General features: G+C 49.9%; 2 protein-coding genes across 2 annotated transcripts in view; one reads left to right on the top strand and one right to left on the bottom strand.

Annotated features, from left to right (window-relative positions):
- Positions 1 to 575: 575 nt before the first annotated feature.
- On the top strand, positions 576 to 6,139 carry LOC127927636 (acyl carrier protein, mitochondrial-like). Its single transcript, XM_052514254.1, has 5 exons — positions 576 to 819; positions 1,504 to 1,625; positions 2,523 to 2,610; positions 3,766 to 3,886; positions 5,934 to 6,139. Exons 1-4 carry the CDS (start codon positions 642 to 644, stop codon positions 3,855 to 3,857), a joined length of 480 nt encoding a protein of 159 aa, XP_052370214.1. The 5' UTR covers positions 576 to 641; the 3' UTR covers positions 3,858 to 3,886; positions 5,934 to 6,139.
- A 9,990-nt stretch (positions 6,140 to 16,129) lies between these two features.
- LOC127927635 (trinucleotide repeat-containing gene 6A protein-like) overlaps positions 16,130 to 18,409 on the bottom strand; it is a 69,262-nt gene continuing 66,982 nt past the window's right edge. Inside the window, 2 exon segments of the mRNA XM_052514253.1 lie at positions 16,130 to 16,807; positions 17,127 to 17,266. Of these exon segments, the coding sequence (XP_052370213.1) occupies positions 16,456 to 16,807; positions 17,127 to 17,266 (492 nt within the window). The 3' untranslated portion in view covers positions 16,130 to 16,455.

Genomic DNA, 18,409 nt, shown 5'->3' with positions numbered 1-18,409 from the left:
GCCTTGTTGTACAGTATCTCACACAATTCCATGGTTGTAATGATTTCTGTTTTTAAAAATGTACAGAAAACGAGTTGATGTGGTTTTACTCTGCTGTCAGCCTCTCCCTTCAGACCAGACTAGCAGAGCAATGAAACATCGATGATGATGGAAAACCTCTTCCGGTCACAAATAATAAGTAATATTCAACTAATTTTTTTTTCTTTTAAATATGTGTGTTAAAGAATTAACATAATTTGTTAATGATCGACGAAATAATAATATAATATATAATTGTTTAATATAATTGTTGTGTTTGTTTTGGTTCTGTTGATTAGTCATGTCTTACGTACAGAACGTAATACCCTTGATCCGCTTCCCGACGATGCGACAAATTTTCAAACAAAGTCACAATTATTACATTATTCCAATTTAATGAAATAAGAAAACGTACCGGAAAGCATTATAATTACGTTATAGCTTAATAAAGAAAAATCATATTAAATATCGGCGTTATTTTTTTTAAAATAATAACTAGTGCGCCTGCGCACATTTGACCTCCTTTTCCCTTTGACTTTGTGGCTGTGCTATCTAGTGGAAACCAACTTGTCTTCCAAAACGCGTGTGTTGCTTTGCACCCTGGGATTGATCTTCCAAAAACCATGGCGTCCCGTGTCCTCCTAGCGCAGTGTGTCCGCCAGCTCCCCCGGTCTTCCGTGAGACTCTCGTCGGGTAACATTGCCGTGAGAGCCGCAGCTGTCCCGGTCCTATTCAACCCCCGACCGTTGTCCTTCATTGCCAGCAGTCAGCGGACCCGGTGGACCGAACAAACACGGGTTTGTCTTGAATAACATGGAGACCGTTTAGTCGCTGCTGTGGCCTAGTAGTGATGGATTGTACATTGACCTACCAGTGTCTTTCCAAACTAAAATCTGTAACTAAGTGCCAACCGGTCACTTTGCAAAGCCAAACTCTTTAAAACCGGGACCGTTTTACTAATTCAACGAAAGCGACTCTGTGAAAATGTGAAGTTTGAATGGATACATGCATTTATGTTACACAACCACCGACTGTGTCTCATTGTGTTAGCAGCAAAGCTAAGCTAATTTATCCTGTAATCGTTTGATACTTGGCTAGTTTAGTTGAGTACAATTTGAATTAAACTTTATGTTCAAACTGTCGTACAATTAAGTACTGTTAGCATAGCTTACTAGCATGTTATATAGTGTATACTAGATGACAGTCGATTTGACACATTTTAATTTACTCTAAAGCAAATGTGTTATTTATTATCAATACCTGAGGTTGTTGTGACAGGATGTGACGCACGCATGACTTGTCTACTGCATTGTATTTAGTGCACATCTAATATTCGCTAGCTATTATCTAGGCTTGAACTAAACTGCTTGATTTGTCAAATGGGTGCATTGTGCAGAAGTGTTGTAAGTCAAGCTGGCATCGATAAGTGAATGACCTCTGAACCCATCCTTTCTTCCTTCCTGTCCTCCTCCTTCTTCTCTCTAGATCTCAGCTCAGTGGGAGTGTTCTGTCGACAGTATGGAGACCTGCCTCCCCTCACCATTGAAAGCATTAAAGAACGAGTGATGTACGTCCTCAAGCTCTATGACAAGATCAACCCAGAGAAGGTAAGGACAGACCCGAGGCGCCACGGCTCGTTTTCGAGAGTAGGAATACTGAGTCGTTAGTCCAGACGGTTTTACGTTTTTGCAATGACAACAAGAGAGAGTTTCTATTGGACACATCCTCTCCTGTTTCGTTCCCATTCGCTTCCTCGTGGTTCTGTTTGTCTAGTGGATTTATTCTCCACATATCTAGGATCAGTTTGACATCAACACTCCTTATCTTTCATACATGGATGGTCCTTCTGTAGCTCAGTTGGTAGAGCATGGCGCTTGTAACGCCAGGGTAGTGGGTTCGATTCCCGGGACCACCCATACGTAGAATGTATGCACACATGACTGTAAGTCGCTTTGGATAAAAGCGTCAGCTAAAATGGCATATATTTATATTATACATTTATTCATACAATTTCCTCCTGCCAACAAGATATAGTCCCGACACTAATCTAAGTTTGCTACCCAAGCTGGCTGGTTGTTCGTTCGATCGGTTCGGTTGCCAGAGACGCGACCCAGTTCGTTCAGTCTTTTTGTTCTGTTTTTTTACATTGAATATTTTATAAATTGCCTGGCTGGGCTGATGAGACAGTGGACTGCGCAGTCAGATGGAACAGAGTAAATGGGCAGTTTTATCAACATAGATTATAGCCACCCGTTGTATAAATACAAAAGTATGTGGACACCCATGATTTTGGATGAGTAGGTGTCCACATACTTTTGGTTATGTAGTGTATCTCAGAGTAGGACTGGTTATGTATCTCAGAGTAGGACTGGTTATGTATCTCAGAGTAGGACTGGTTATGTATCTCAGAGTAGGACTGGTTATGTAGTTTATGTCAGAGTAGGACTGCAGATCTAGGATGTCTCTGTCTGTCCTGATCTCCTCTGATTGATCTGTATCCTCAGCTGGTGACGTCGTCCCACTTCCTGAAGGACCTGGGGTTAGACAGCTTGGACCAGGTAGAGATCATTATGGCCATGGAGGATGAGTTTGGTGAGTCTGGCTCCCTGTATCTACTGTCTCTCCCTCCCTGTCTCTCTGTTTGACTGTCGGTCTGTCTCTCCCTCCCCGTCGGTCTGTCTCTCCCCTCTCTGTCGGTCTGTCTCTCCCTCTCTGTCGGTCTGTTTCTCCCTCCCTGTCGGTCTGTCTCTCTCTCCTCCCTGTCGGTCTGTCTCTCCCTCCCTGTCGGTCTGTCTCTCTCCCCCTGTCGGTCTGTCTCTCCCTCCCTGTCGGTCTGTCTCTCCCTCCCCGTCGGTCTGTCTCTCCCTCCCCGTCGGTCTGTCTCTCCCTCTCTGTCGGTCTGTTTCTCCCTCCCTGTCGGTCTGTCTCTCCCTCCCTGTCTCTGTTTAACTGTCGGTCTGTCTCTCCCTCTCTGTCGGTCTGTCTCTCCCTCCCTGTCGGTCTGTCTCTCCCTCTCTGTCGGTCTGTCTCTCCCTCTCTGTCGGTCTGTCTCTCCCTCCCTGTCGGTCTGTCTCTCCCTCCCTGTCTCTGTTTGACTGTCTCTCCCTCCCTGTCGGTCTGTCTCTCCCTCCCTGTCTCTGTTTGACTGTCGGTCTGTCTCTCCCTCCCTGTCTCTCCCTCCCTGTCGGTCTGTCTCTCCCTCCCTGTCGGTCTGTCTCTCCCTCCCTGTCGGTCTGTCTCTCCCTCCCTGTCGGTCTGTCTCTCCCTCCCTGTCGGTCTGTCTCTCCCTCCCTGTCGGTCTGTCTCTCCCTCCCTGTCGGTCTGTCTCTCCCTCCCTGTCGGTCTGTCTCTCTCTCCCTGTCTGTCTGTCTCTCTCCCCCTGTCTGTCTGTCTCTCCCTCCCTGTCGGTCTGTCTCCCTGCTGGTCCATTCGTTGATTTAAATAGGAATGTTCCAGACTAGTCATTATATTTTCATGTCGATAACTTAGTTACTAGGATTAACTAACCCTTTCCACTTCCTACATACAACTGTGGTTAATACCACTGTGTTAACGAATGTGTGTGTATGTGTGTTAAGCCTAATGTGTGTGTGTGTGTGTGTATTAAGCCGTGTGTGTGTGTGTTAAGCCTAATGTGTGTGTGTGTGTGTATTAAGCCGTGTGTGTGTGTGTGTGTGTGTGTGTGTGTGTGTGTGTGTGTGTGTGTGTGTGTGTGTGTGTGTGTGTTTTAACGTGTTCCTGCTGCAGGGTTTGAGATCCCGGATGTGGAGGCAGAGAAGCTGATGTCTCCTCAGGATATCGTCCAGTACATCGCTGACAAGAAGGACGTGTATGAATAACAATGAACCAGGAACTACTAACACCCCCAGTGAGTGTCCACGCCCCCTTCCCCCACGCCCCCTTCCCCCACGCCCCCTTCCCCCACGCCCCCTTCCCCCCCCGCCCCTTCCCCCACGCCCACTTCCCCCACGCCCCCTTCCCCCACGCCCACTTCCCCCCACGCCCCCTTCCCCCACCCCCCACGCCCCCTTCCCCCGCCCCCTTCCCCCCACCCCCCACGCCCACTTCCCCTTCCCCCACGCCCCCTTCCCCCCCGCCCCCTTCCCCCCACGCCCACTTCCCCCACGCCCCCTTCCCCCACGCCCCCTTCCCCCACGCCCACTTCCCCCACGCCCCCCTTCCCCCACCCCCCCGCCCCCTTCCCCCACGCCCCCTTCCCCCACCCCCCACGCCCACTTCCCCTTCCCCCACGCCCCCTTCCCCCACGCCCCCTTCCCCCCCACGCCCACTTCCCCCCCGCCCCACTTCCCCCACGCCCCACTTCCCCCACGCCCCCTTCCCCCCCACCCCCACTTCCCCCCGCGCCCCTTCCCCCCCCGCCCCCCTTCCCCCCACGCCCCCTTCCCCCCGCCCCCTTCCCCCCACGCCCACTTCCCCCACGCCCCCTTCCCCCACTTCCCCTTCCCCCCACTTCCCCCACTTCCCCCACGCCCCTTCCCCCCCGCCCCCTTCCCCCCGCCCCTTCCCCCCCGCCCCCTTCCCCCACGCCCACTTCCCCCCCGCCCCCTTCCCCCACGCCCACTTCCCCCCACCCCACTTCCCCCCACGCCCCCTTCCCCCACGCCCCCTTCCCCCCACGCCCCCTTCCCCCACGCCCCCTTCCCCCACGCCCCCTTCCCCTTAAGACACTCAGGAAAAATCTGTCCTTTGTAATTGTACAATTACAACAGTATTTAATTTAAACGTTTTTGTTGTAGTGAGGACAGTAACATTAGTACTTAAAATATATATATATATATACGTTAAGGAAAATATTTTTAATTTGTTTAGCGGATGTAAAATCTGTCTGTAATTCAATAAACATGTCGGGGACATTTTAGTAAATTAATTTCTATAACGTCCTAAAGTGTTGTTTACAACGGGGGGGAGGAGCCAAGATGGAGCCCGGTGGCTTCAACACAGCGCCCCCTATTGGTCGTTTAGTGACACGCCCCCTATGGAGGCCTGGTGGCTTCAACACAGCGCCCCCTATTGGTCATTTAGTGACACGCCCCCTATGGAGGCCTGGTGGCTTCAACACAGCGCCCCCTATTGGTCATTTAGTGACACGCCCCCTATGGAGGCCTGGTGGCTTCAACACAGCGCCCCCTATTGGTCATTTAGTGACATGCCCCCTATGGAGGCCTGGTGGCTTCAACACAGCGCCCCCTATTGGTCGTTTAGTGACACGCCCCCTATGGAGGCCCGGTGGCTTCAACACAGCGCCCCCTATTGGTCGTTTAGTGACACGCCCCTATGGAGGCCTGGTGGCTTCAACACAGCGCCCCCTATTGGTCGTTTAGTGACACGCCCCCTATGGAGGCCTGGTGGCTTCAACACAGCGCCCCCTATTGGTCATTTAGTGACACGCCCCCTATGGAGGCCTGGTGGCTTCAACACAGCGCCCCCTATAGGTCATTTGGTGACACGCCCCCTATGGAGGCCTGGTGGCTTCAACACAGCGCCCCCTATTGGTCATTTAGTGACACGCCTCCTATGGGGGATGGGATGTTCCCCCTTGCTGGAAGAGGGGGGGGTGGCAGAGAGAAACCGTTTGAGACTGTCCCTGTGTGAGTGTGTGTATAGAAATCAATTAGCCTCCCGTGTCATTACCGTTTCAGCAGGGAAATCAATCCAACACAGATGAATGACCTGTGCGCAGTGATGTACTTTTTCTTAAAAGGGCCATTTCCCAGAAATCCCGTTGACTGTGAACGCTGTAGACGTCGGCTCGAGCAGAAATGACATCATCAATTGGTGTCGTTTGAATCGCTGTCTGTTTTTATTCACTAAAACAAAGAATCTACTTCATCACGTTTTAATTAAATTAATCTGTGTTTTACTGAGCTGGAACTTCCTGTTTCTGCTCCTCACAGGAAGTCCTGATGATGCTGTCCGACTGGCTGGGCTGGGCAGCGTCTCCCTCCCCCCCGCCCACCACTTCATCAGTCCCTCTTCTCCTCCTCCGTTCTCTCTGTGGCAGCCGATGCCTTTTGTCTTGTGTTCCACTGTATTTAATGAAAATGTGTATTTTCCTCCTGAGTTCGGGAGGTGAAAAATAAACATCACTTTTATGGTTGGACTCTTGTTGTACAGCGCCATCTTGTGGTTCAGGGAGTTCCCTCAGTCACGCCCCAACCAAATTCACATAGAAATATGAGTTATGGATCTGTCACGGTCCTTGAAAGCAAGTCTACGCAGCAGTAGAGCAGTTCTGTTTCCCATTCAATAAAATGTTTTTGTAAACCAGCTTTAAAAACACAACATAATGATTCTCTACACTGCTTGTCTTGTCACATATACTGACATCGTAGCAACCAGGAAATGCTGGAGTGATTTCTGCACAGTCTCTTTGAGAACAAACTGGTCACCAGTTTTACCTAGACCAAATGTCAGGGATCGGCCCGGGGTCCCTAGTTTTACCTAGACCAAATGTCAGGGATCGGCCCAGGGTCCCTAGTTTTACCTAGACCAAATGTCAGGGATCGGCCCAGGGTCCCTAGTTTTACCCGTTTTACCTAGACCAAATGTCAGGGATTGGCCCGGGTTCCCTAGTTTTACCTAGACCAAATGTCAGGGATCGGCCCGGGTTCCCTAGTTTTACCTAGACCAAATGTCAGGGATTGGCCCGGGTTCCCTAGTTTTACCTAGACCAAATGTCAGGGATCGGCCCGGGGTCCCTAGTTTTACCTAGACCAAATGTCAGGGATCGGCCCGGGGTCCCTAGTTTTACCTAGACCAAATGTCAGGGATCGGCCCGGGGTCCCTAGTTTTACCTAGACCAAATGTCAGGGATCGGCCCGGGGTCCCTAGTTTTACCAGTTTTACCTAGACCAAATGTCAGGGATCGGCCCAGGGTCCCTAGTTTTACCAGTTTTACCTAGACCAAATGTCAGGGATCGGCCCAGGGTCCCTAGTTTTACCAGTTTTACCTAGAACTCTAGAACGCTCAGCGATGGAACTGTCTGTTTAGTGGTAATAAACTATAGTGAGACTTCAGGAGTTAATCCAGTTATAGTGTGTGTCAGGTATATGCGCTAGTGAGTTGGAATTAACCTTTGAACCTGCTTTGTCCTGGTCGAGAGGAGGAGAGACATTTTATAACCTATGACGTCATATTTGATATATATACTGTTATAGAGGGCTCTATGAGCAGCGCGCTCTCGATAATAAATGCCATTGGCTAATTTTGATAAGACTGGTCTGTCTATTTCATGCAATTAAGGATCTTACAAATTCTTAGAAACAAGACAGAGTGATTTTAATTGAATTGTTTAATGAACACATACAGGAATGGTTCAATTCCTTTGACACCCTGCCGCCCCTAACAAGTGTGTAGGGTGTAGGGCTCTATTTGGGGATAGGGCCAGAAATGAACAGACGACATCACGCCCCTAACAAGTGTGTAGGGTGTAGGGCTCTATTTGGGGCCAGAAATGAACAGACGACATCACGCCCTAACAAGTGTGTAGGGTGTAGGGCTCTATTTGGGGCCAGAAATGAACAGACGACAATCACTGTTAGTCTTTTTATTGAGGTTGCACCCAAGTTATACAGCTTTTGTGTTTCCGACACTACGGCCAGAATGTTTACAAACAGTTATCAATATGTCTAGCGCTCGGTCGGCCGGGTCGGCTCAGCCCAGGAGACCGTCCACCAACCAACCTAATAAACACCTTCGGTACACATTCTCTTTAATAGCACTAAAAATAAATCACCAAAATAAAGTAAAATAAAACCTCAACCAAGAAGAAAAAAAATAAAATAATAATATATATCATTATTATTATGAAATAAAAACAAATGACAACAGAACGCCAGCATCATCGTGGTCGTCGTGGTGACGACGATGGGAGGAGGAGACATGGGATGACGGTGGGAGGAGCAGGCTGGAGTCTCTACCTTGGTTAAACGTTACGTCAGTGTTACCAAAATAAGGATTGTCCTTCAGAAAGTGCAGTTTCCCCCCGAAGACCCTGAACGCCCCCCCCGTCAGGAAGACACAACGCCAAAACACTGTCCCTGTAACTGTCAAGTCTTTAATTATTAGTCATATTATAGACATGGGGTTTCTCTCTCTGTACATCGTATCAATCAGCCTCCCAAAGCAATGTGCATATTAGGTTTACAGGTCAGGCCAATATTCTACTCTGCATCTCAAGGTGTGAGGCTTCTAGCTGATACAATTCTCAGTGATAGAATGTCTTTAGAAATAAAGGAGAGAATTCTAGAATTCTCAGTGATAGAATGTCTCTATAGAAGTAAAGGATAGAACTCTAGAACGCTCAGCGATAGAACGTCTCTATAGAAGTAAAGGAGAGAATTCTAGAATTCTCAGTGATAGAACGTCTCTATAGAAGTAAAGGAGAGAATTCTAGAATTCTCAGTGATAGAACGTCTCTATAGAAGTAAAGGAGAGACTTCTAGCTGATAGAACTCTAGAACTCTCAGTGATAGAACTCTAGAATTCTCAGTGATAGAACGTCTCTATAGAAGTAAAGGAGAGACTTCTAGCTGATAGAACTCTCAGTGATAGAACGTCTAGAACTCTCAGTGATAGAACTCTAGAACGCTCAGCGATAGAACGTCTCTATATAAGTAAAGGAGAGACTTCTAGCTGATAGAACGCTCAGCGATAGAACGTCTCTATGGAAGTAAAAGGAGAGACTTCTAGCTGATAGAACTCTAGAACTCTCAGTGATAGAACTCTAGAACGCTCAGCGATAGAACGTCTCTATAGAAGTAAAAGGAGAGACTTCTAGCTGATAGAACTCTAGAACTCTAGAACGCTCAGCGATAGAACATCTCTATGGAAGCAGCAGTAAATCTAACCTCCTGCCTATAGCTGTCCCCTGTGGCTGGTTGGTTGGCTAGTAGGTAGAAAAGGTGATGGCACACATGTTTTTTTAGGAATTACCGTGACCTCCTGGCTGCGCTGTGGCACCGTAGTCCCTACAGAGGGCAATCACTGTCTATGAGTCCCTGGTCATCAGTAGTGCAGTAACATAGGAGACAGGTCTGGAACACTGCCCAGGTCTCCACTGTGGACTGGCCTTTAGATATCAACAAACCAACCCCGAATAAACATGGAAGGCTGGATAACACCATTGCATAGTCTCTTTGAGCACCCTACCCTCCCCCCCAATCATCCCTCGCTACCTTCCCCAATTCTCCCTCGCTACCTTCCCCAATCTTCCCTCGCTACCCTCCCCCGTTACCCCTCTAACTCCCAGGTCTTTGTGCTGTGCTGATATATATATATAATAGACTAAAGCTTTCCAGGGTCATCGTCAATGTAAATGACAATGAGACACGTGATTCCTCCCCAGTCAAGTCTTAACTAAAAGCCACAGAGCCTCATCATGTTAACCAGAGTTGGGAAGGATAACCATGGTAACACGCAGCGCTCGTCTTCTCAGATAGAAGACTAATGATCCCAGGATAATACGTTTTGTGGCTCGGCACCTATCAGGGGATTTGTACATTACAATACATTGCTTTACACTTAATTTCTTTCAAATTCCTCAAACTTCCTTCTCAACTTTTTTCTTGCAAAAAATAAAAATAAAAAATGGATTTCAAGCATATAAACGTTGTCCGGGTTTTCCAGCGACAACAACATCGTCCTTTCCTTCCTCTTCTTCTTCCTTGGTTTGGCATGACAGTAGTAGTGATGACGAAGAACATACCATACTACTACACTGGGTTGAGTTACACAGAGAGAGGGAGAGAGAGACAGAGAGAGACAGAGAGAGAGAGAGAGACAGAGAGAGAGAGAGAGACAGAGAGAGGAGAGAGACAGACAGAGAGAGAGACAGAGAGACAGAGAGACAGAGAGAGAGAGAGACAGAGAGACAGAGAGAGAGATAGAGAGAGAGAGAGAGACCGAGAGAGAGACCGAGAGAGACAGAGACAGAAAGACAGAGACAGTGAGAGACAGAGAGAGAGCTAGCGAGACAGAGAGAGACAGTGACAGAGAGAGACAGAGAGAGACAGAGAGACAGAGACAGAGAGAGAGAGAGAGAGAGAGAGAGACAGAGAGACAGAGAGAGAGAGACAGAGAGAGAGACAGAGAGACAGAGAGACAGAGAGACAGAGAGAGATATAGAGAGACAGAGAGACAGAGAGAGAGAGAGAGAGAGAGAGAGAGAGACCGAGAGAGACAGAGACAGAAAGACAGAGACAGTGAGAGACAGAGAGAGAGCTAGCGAGACAGAGAGACAGTGACAGAGAGACAGAGAGAGACAGAGAGAGACAGAGCTAGAGAGAGCTAGAGAGAGCTAGAGAGCTAGAGAGAGCTAGAGAGAGACAGAGAGAGACAGAGAGAGACAGAGAGCTAGAGAGAGACAGAGAGAGACAGAGAGGGGGGACACACCAAACAGAGGAGATTAACACTTGGGTGCCGCGTCACGTCTCAACAGACAGACTGCTTGTCCCTCGTCTAACCATCCACTCCGACAGGCACACAATAACACCCGGTGATAACTGATCGGAGGGCTTTAGTTACCTGGCCCTGCCCAGACACTGGCCCCTTCTCCCTAAATGGTTTAAGGTTAGGATGTAGCGAGGAGCCGATCACAGATCTGTGTTCAGAGGAGACTTGCACCCAGAACATGGTTTTCCCTAGACAGCTTTGAAGAACCAAATCAGATTCAGAAACCCTTTCCTGAGTCGGGCTAAGAGCCAATCGGAACCCCTTTCCTGAGTCGGGCTGAGAGCCAATCAGAACCCCTTTCCTGAGTCAGGCTAAGAGCCAATCGGAACCCTTTCCTGAGTCAGGCTGAGTGGTGGGCCTCTGAAACAACAGCAACTAGCCTTGTGCTAGCAGCACCATGCTACCCTGACAGGTAGTTAAGCTCATCCCACGTGACAGTGCCCTCTGCTGGGCTAGATCAGCACAGAGACACCTCTCATACCACCACACTACCACACTACCAGCCTGTCTACCCTGTCAGAGCACAACTACACACACACACCACAGCACAAGAGACAGACAGCCTCCTAGTCAGACAGAGAGACAGACAGCCTCCTAGTCAGACAGAGAGACAGACAGCCTCCTAGTCAGACAGAGAGACAGACAGCCTCCTAGTCAGACAGAGAGACAGACAGCCTCCTAGGCAGACAGCCTCCTAGGCAGACAGCCTCCTAGTCAGACAGAGAGACAGACAGCCTCCTAGTCAGACAGAGAGACAGACAGCCTCCTAGGCAGACAGCCTCCTAGTCAGACAGAGAGACAGACATCCTCCTAGTCCTGTCCTCTCTCCTTCCATCTTTAAATAATCCCAAGTGCAAATCCAAATTTCCTCAGTTCAGCGTTTCAATAAAGTTATTATTCACACCTCAGTTCAGCGTTTCAATAAAGTTATTATTCACACCTCAGTTCAGCGTTTCAATAAAGTTATTATACACACCTCAGTTCAGCGTTTCAATAAAGTTATTATTCACACCTCAGTTCAGCGTTTCAATAAAGTTATTATTCACACCTCAGTTCAGCGTTTCAATAAAGTTATTATTCACACCTCAGTTCAGCGTTTCAATAAAGTTATTATTCACACCTCAGTTCAGCGTTTCAATAAAGTTATTATTCACACCTCAGTTCAGCGTTTCAATAAAGTTATTATTCACACCTCAGTTCAGCGTTTCAATAAAGTTATTATTCACACCTCAGTTCAGCGTTTCAATAAAGTTATTATTCACACCTCAGTTCAGCGTTTCAATAAAGTTATTGTTCAGCGTTTCAATAAAGTTAATTTTCACAAAAAAAAAACTGGGTTCTGATGTTTCATGCAACATTTTGTTAAAATTAAAAAATAGTGAAATAAGCAACAACAAAAAAAATCTGGAATTAAGTAAAACAATTATTATTGTTGATTGAATGATATATATTTGGTAGAGCGGTTGTTTATCTACCTTGAATACTGGCACATCACTTGCAGGTCATAACAGAGTGATACCCAACTGGGTCTGTGTTGTGCGCTAATGCTTTTATAAAGGTATTCAATACAGTCGAGGAACGCAACGTCAAAACACACACAACTAGGAGAGGAGAGGAGGAGGAGGAGAGGAGAGTGGAGGGAGGGAGTGGATGTGGAGAGGAGGAGGGAGGAGAGGGAGGAGGAGAGAGGAGAGGAGATGTGGAGGGAGGAGTGGAGTGGAGAGGAGGAGGGAGGAGAGGGAGAGGGAGAGGAGAGGAGATGAGGAGGAGGGAGGAGAGCAGATGAGGAGGAGGGAGGAGGAGGGAGATGAGGAGGAGGGAGGAGAGGAGAGGAGGAGGGAGGGGAGATGAGGGAGGGAGGGAGGGGGGAGGGAGGGAGGGAGGGAGGGAGGGAGGGAGGGAGGGAGGGAGGGAGGGAGGGAGGGAGGGAGGGGAGGAGGAGAGGAGAGGAGAGGAGAGGAGAGGAGAGGAGAGGAGAGGAGGAAGGAGTGGAGATGTGGAGGGAGATGTGGAGGGAGGGAGGGAGGAGAGGAGAGGAGAGGAGAGGAGAGGAGAGGAGAGGAGAGGAGAGGGAGAGGAGGAGGAGAGGAGAGGAGAGGGAGGGAGGAGTGGGGGGAAGAGAGGGAGGAGAGGAGAGGAGAGGAGAGGAGAGGAGAGGAGAGGAGGAGGAGGGGAGATGTGGAGGGAGGGAGGGGAGGGAGGGGAGGGAGGGAGGGGAGGGAGAGGGAGGGAGGGAGGGAGGGAGGGAGGGAGGGAGGGAGGGAGGGAGGGAGGGAGGGGAGGGAGGGGAGGGAGGGAGGGGAGGAGGAGGAGGAGAGGAGATGTGGAGGGAGGAGTGGAGTGGAGAGGAGGAGGAGGAGGGAGAGGAGGGGAGGAGGGAGGAGAGGAGATGTGGAGGGAGGAGTGGAGTGGAGGAGGGAGGAGAGAAGAGGAGAGGAGTCTGTGTTGTGCGCTAACGCCTTCATAAAGGTATTCAACACAGTCAAGGAACGCGATGTCAAAACACACAACGAGCAACTTCTACTAGTCCAATAAAACCAGTGGAGAGAAACAGTTTGATTATTTTTGTTTCTATAGATACTAAATGTAAGTAAAGAAACAAAGGTCCTTACGCCGACACCTCCTCCCTGTTTTGAAGCTCTCACACGTTGCGCGTCGTCACAACTTTAAAAACAATCACTATTGTAAACAGCGGGGTAAATCTAAACGCTCCGTTAATCAAATGAATTGTGTTTACGACCACCGATAGGTCACATTCACCCCCCCAGCAGTGACCACAGACAGGTCACATTCACCCCCCTCCTCGCCCCCAGCAGCGACCACAGCAGACAGAGCACCGTCTCGGGAGGTACGAGGAAGAAGCCGAAAAAAAAAAAAAAACACGATTATTATTATTGTTGTTGTTGTTGTTTACAGATTGTTTTTCTCTCTTGACCACCATCTGTGGCAATGAGAGAGATTGAAACAAGGTCATCTATATATATATATAGATCATCATCACATTATTCATTTGTAAAAAAAAAAAATGTTGACGTTGTGACACGGACAGAATTAAGCCCCTCCTCCCCGTGTCTGTCGTCCTTGTGATTGGCTACAATATGCATAGATACAGGGATCAGCTTTATGGTTCAGTCCCACTGACGTCACACACACACACACACACACACACACACACTGGGAGGACAGTGACGAGGAGGAGGAGGAAGCACGTCGATTTCTCTACCTTTTCGTAAGACAGCATTTTTTTGGGGGGGGTGCAGTGAAACCGCTGGGCTCTTCCAAGCAGGTATTTTGGCAGAGAACAAACTAACTCACACAACCAGAAGTCGTTTCGGTGCTAGAAGATGGATGCTTCCGACAAGGAGAGGATCTGGGGAGACACTGGCTCCATTTCTAACCAGAACCACGGGTCAGGACACTGACCGACCCCCACAGTCAGGACACTGACCGACCCCCGCAGTCAGGACACTGACCGACCCCCCACAGTCAGGACACTGACAGACCCCCCACAGTCAGGACACTGACCTGACCGACCCCCACAGTCAGGACACTGACCGACCCCCACAGTCAGGACACTGACCGACCCCCACAGTCAGGACACTGACCGACCCCCCCCACAGTCAGGACACTGACCGACCCCCACAGTCAGGACACTGACCGACCCCCACAGTCAGGACACTGACCACTGACCCCACAGTCAGGACACTGACCGACCCCCACAGTCAGGACACTGACCGTCAGGACCCCCCCACAGTCAGGACATGGTTCCCAGAGTTTCAGCATCGTCTTCGTCCTCTATAGAGTTGTGGTATAGATTTTTTTCATTTTTTAAACATTTATTTTTACTTTTTATATTTTTTTCTAGCGATTTTATTTAATTTTAATAGTTTTTTTTGTATTTATTTTTATTTTATTTTTTTAAAAATTGTTTTTAAAATGAAGGAAGATGACCACCCACCTGTCGCCCTCCTAAGGGCCTGTAAACAAGAGGCCGTCTCCAAAACAACCGGACAACGTCGCCATAACACCCGGACAACGTCGCCATAACAACCGGACAACGTCGCCACAACAACCGGACAACGTCGCCACAACAACCGGACAACGTCGCCACAACAACCGGACGCCGTCGCCACAACAACCGGACGCCGTCGCCAACATCAACCGGACGCCGTCGCCACAACAACCGGACGCCGTCGCCACAGCAACCGGACGCCGTCGCCTCAGCAACCGGACGCCGTCGCCACAGCAACCGGACGCCGTCGCCACAACAACCGGACGCCGTCGCCACAGCAACCGGACGCCGTCGCCACAACAACCGGACGCCGTCGCCACAACAACCGGACAACGTCGCCACAACAACCGGACAACGTCGCCACAACAACCGGACAACGTCGCCACAACAACCGGACAACGTCGCCACAACAACCGGACAACGTCGTACAACAACGCCATAACAACCGGACAACGTCGCCACAACAACCGGACAACGTCGCCAACAACAACCGGACAAAGTCGCCAACAACAACCGGACAACGTCGCCACAACAACCGGACAACGTCGCCAACAACAACCGGACAAAGTCGCCACAACAACCGGACAACGTCGCCAACAACAACCAGACAACGTCGCCACAACAACCGGACAACGTCGCCACAACAACCGGACGCCGTCGCCATAACAACCGGAGACTGCCTCCATCACAACAATAGGCTGGTCTCTAACAACAAGTTCTGCCCCTGTTGTCATAGTGTCGTCCCCCCGTCCCCCCCCCAGTCTGGCAGGGCGGGGCTCCAGTCACAGCTGAGATTACAGTCCTTTACACTGAGCAGAGACTCACGTTCTTTACTTATAAAACACAACAACACTGGTGCAAATACTTCTGTCTTTTAAACATCGAAAACGAGCCATAAATCAGCATCTCTTATATCGTTAAACTGCTTCTCCACAATACCACCGGAAGGTATTTGTGCCAAGGCAGAGAGGAGAGCACACACACACACACACACACACACACACACACACAGTAAGAACGTCCTTGAGTAAACAGCTACATTGGAACTGGCAGCCCCCTCTGTATTGCAGATTAAACACTGAGAGAAAAAAAAATAACGTTTCAGTGCAAAGTGGAAGAAACAAAAACCCAATAAAACAACTATAATACAAACATAAATTATTTCCAATAACAGGGATGAAATAGACCAAAAGCTTTATGGTTGAGTTTTGTTTTTAGGTTTCAGTTTTGAAGCATAATTAAGGCATTTCTCCTTCACATTCAAGAATTGTCCTGCGTGATTCAAGTCTACCAACTGATATGTGTGTTGTTTAGGAGGGCGAAAAACCAACGTGGATATATATGTGCAGGGAAAAAAACATTACGCATTTTCCACAGGGTGACCCCCTACTTCCTGTATGTATTTTCCACAGGGTGACCCCCTCTACTTCCTGTATGTATTTTCCACAGGATGACCCCCCTACTTCCTGTACATATTTTCCACAGGTGACCCCCCTACTTCCTGTACGTTTTTTCCACAGGGTGACCCCCCCCCACTCTACTTCCTGTACGTATTTTCCACAGGATGACCCCCCCCTACTTCCTGTACTTATTTTCCACAGAGTGACCCCCCCCCTACTTCCCCCCCTACTTCCTGTATGTATTTTCCACGGAGTGATCCCCCCTTCCTGTATATTTGTAAGTGAGAAGGAGCCATTTTGTTTTTTGGTCTTGGACTTTTTTTTCTTTGTGTTTGAGACTAATACTAATACTAATACTAATCCTAATCCTAATACTAATCCTAATACTAATACTAATCGTAATCCTAATACTAATCCTAATCCTAATCCTAATACTAATACTAATCCTAATCCTAATCCTAATACTAATACTAATCCTAATACTAATACTAATACTAATCCTAATACTAATCGTAATACTAATCCAGCGTTTGACACTCGACTGACGGGCTTTACATGGAGTCCCCGCCCCCTGTCAGGTGATCCACGGGGAGGAAGGAGCTGATTGGAGAAGGGCTGTTGATCCTCCCGCCCTCGCTGGCGCCCCATAGGCTAGTGGAATAGTTCAACCCGCCCCAAAGGGAGGAGCTATGGAGGTCGCTGACGTTCCATTGACTGGGCTCCGGGGCGCGGCTGGGGAAGGGGTGGGAACCCTCCAAGGCTCCGCCCATTCGGCTCTGAGAGGAGCCAATGGCCTGCCAGCCCGGGGAGGCAGCGGCCAATGACTGACCTTGTGCAAAGAAACGGTTGATTTCCTCCTCACTGGCAAACTCAGCCAGAATGGTAGTGTTCCCTAGTACGCACCTGAGGAGAGAGAAGAGAGAGGATGAAGAGGAGAGGGATGAAGAGGAGAGGGATGAAGAGGAGAGCGATGAAGAGGAGAGGGATGAAGAGGAGAGAGATGAAGAGGAGAGAGATGAAGAGGAGAGAGATGAAGAGGAGAGAGAGAAGAGCGAGGATGAAGAGGAGAGAGAAGAGAGAGAGATGAAGAGGAGAGAGATGAAGAGGAGAGAGATGAAGAGGAGAGAGATGAAGAGGAGAGAGAGAAAAGAGCGAGGATGAAGAGGAGAGAGCGAGGATGACGAGAAGGAGGGAGTTGCATGTGTGTGTATAATTGTCTTACATGTGCAGACTCTTCTGTGCCTTGGCTGCCTCGTCCTTGGAGCTGTAACACACGACAGCATTGCCCTGCGGCAGGTTGAGGTGGAATGTAATCAGAGGACCATGTTGCATACAGAGAGTCCTCAGAGTAGAACCATCCATCTGGGGAGAGGAGAGGGGAGGGGAGGGGAGGAGATGAGGGGAGGAGAGGAGAGGGGAGGAGATGAGGAGAGGAGAGGAGGGAGAGGAGAGGAGAGGAGAGGAGGAGAGAGGAGGAGAGGAGAGGAGAGGAGAGGAGGAGAGGAGAGGAGGGGAGAGGAGAGGAGAGGAGAGGAGGAGAGGAGAGGAGGAGAGGAGAGGAGAGGAGAGGAGAGAGAGAGGGGAGGGGAGGAGGGAGGAGATGAGAGGAGAGGAGAGGAGAGGGAGGAGAGGAGATGGAGGAGAGGAGGAGGGGAGAGGAGGAGGAGGGAGGAGAGGAGAGGAGGGAGAGGGAGGAGATGAGAGGAGAGGAGAGGAGAGGAGAGGAGAGGAGAGGAGAGGAGAGGAGAGAGGAGGAGAGGAGAGGAGAGGAGAGGGAGGAGGGGAGGGAGGAGATGAGGGGAGGGGGGGAGGAGATGAGGAGAGGAGAGGAGAGGGGAGAGGAGGGAGGAGGAGGAGAGGGAGGGAGGAGGGAGAGGTAGGAGATGAGGGAGGAGAGGAGAGGAGAGGAGAGGGGAGGAGAGGGGAGGGAGGGGAGAGGAGATGAGGTGAGGGAGGAGGGGAGGGAGGGAGGAGATGAGGGGAGGAGAGGAGGAGAGGAGGGAGGGAGGAGATGAGGGAGGGAGGAGATGAGGGGAGGAAGGAGATGAGGGGAGGAGAGGAGATGAGGGGAGGGGAGGAGATGAGGAGATGGGGGAGGGAGGGGAGGGAGGAGAGGGAGGGAGGAGAAGGGGAGGAGAAGGGATGAGGGGGAGGAGAGGAGATGAGGGGAGGAGGGAGGAGAGGAGAGGGGAGGGGAGGAGAAGGGGAGGGGAGGAGAAGGGGAGGGGAGGAGGGGAGAAGGGGAGGAGGGGGAGAGGAGGGAGGGAGGAGAGGGGGAGGAGAGGAGATGAGGGGAAGGAGGAGATGAGGGGAGGAGAGGAGGGAGGAGAAGTTAAGAAATGGAACAGCCTTGACAGTCACTAGCCCCTTGGTAGTCCTCCTAAAAGCAGCCAACCAGTCACTAGCCCCTTGGTAGTCCTCCTAAAAGCAGCCAACCAGTCACTAGTCCCTTGGTAGTCCTCCTAAAAGCAGCCAACCAGTCACTAGTCCCTTGGTAGTCCTCCT

Source organism: Oncorhynchus keta, unplaced genomic scaffold (genome assembly GCF_023373465.1).
Source record: "Oncorhynchus keta strain PuntledgeMale-10-30-2019 unplaced genomic scaffold, Oket_V2 Un_scaffold_16189_pilon_pilon, whole genome shotgun sequence".
Classification (NCBI taxonomy): Eukaryota; Metazoa; Chordata; class Actinopteri; order Salmoniformes; family Salmonidae; genus Oncorhynchus; species Oncorhynchus keta.
The sequence above is the reverse complement of the archived record's forward strand: the minus strand, read 5'-3'. Positions and strand labels throughout refer to the sequence as shown.

Coding starts and splice junctions, on each gene's coding strand:
- LOC127927636 (XM_052514254.1), top strand. CDS start 642: ATGGCGTCCCGTGTCCTCCTAGCGCAGTGTGTCCGCCAGCTCCCCCGG. Junction 1,626..2,522: donor ACAAGATCAACCCAGAGAAG/GTAAGGACAGAC, acceptor CTGTATCCTCAG/CTGGTGACGTCGTCCCACTT. Junction 2,611..3,765: donor GGCCATGGAGGATGAGTTTG/GTGAGTCTGGCT, acceptor TTCCTGCTGCAG/GGTTTGAGATCCCGGATGTG.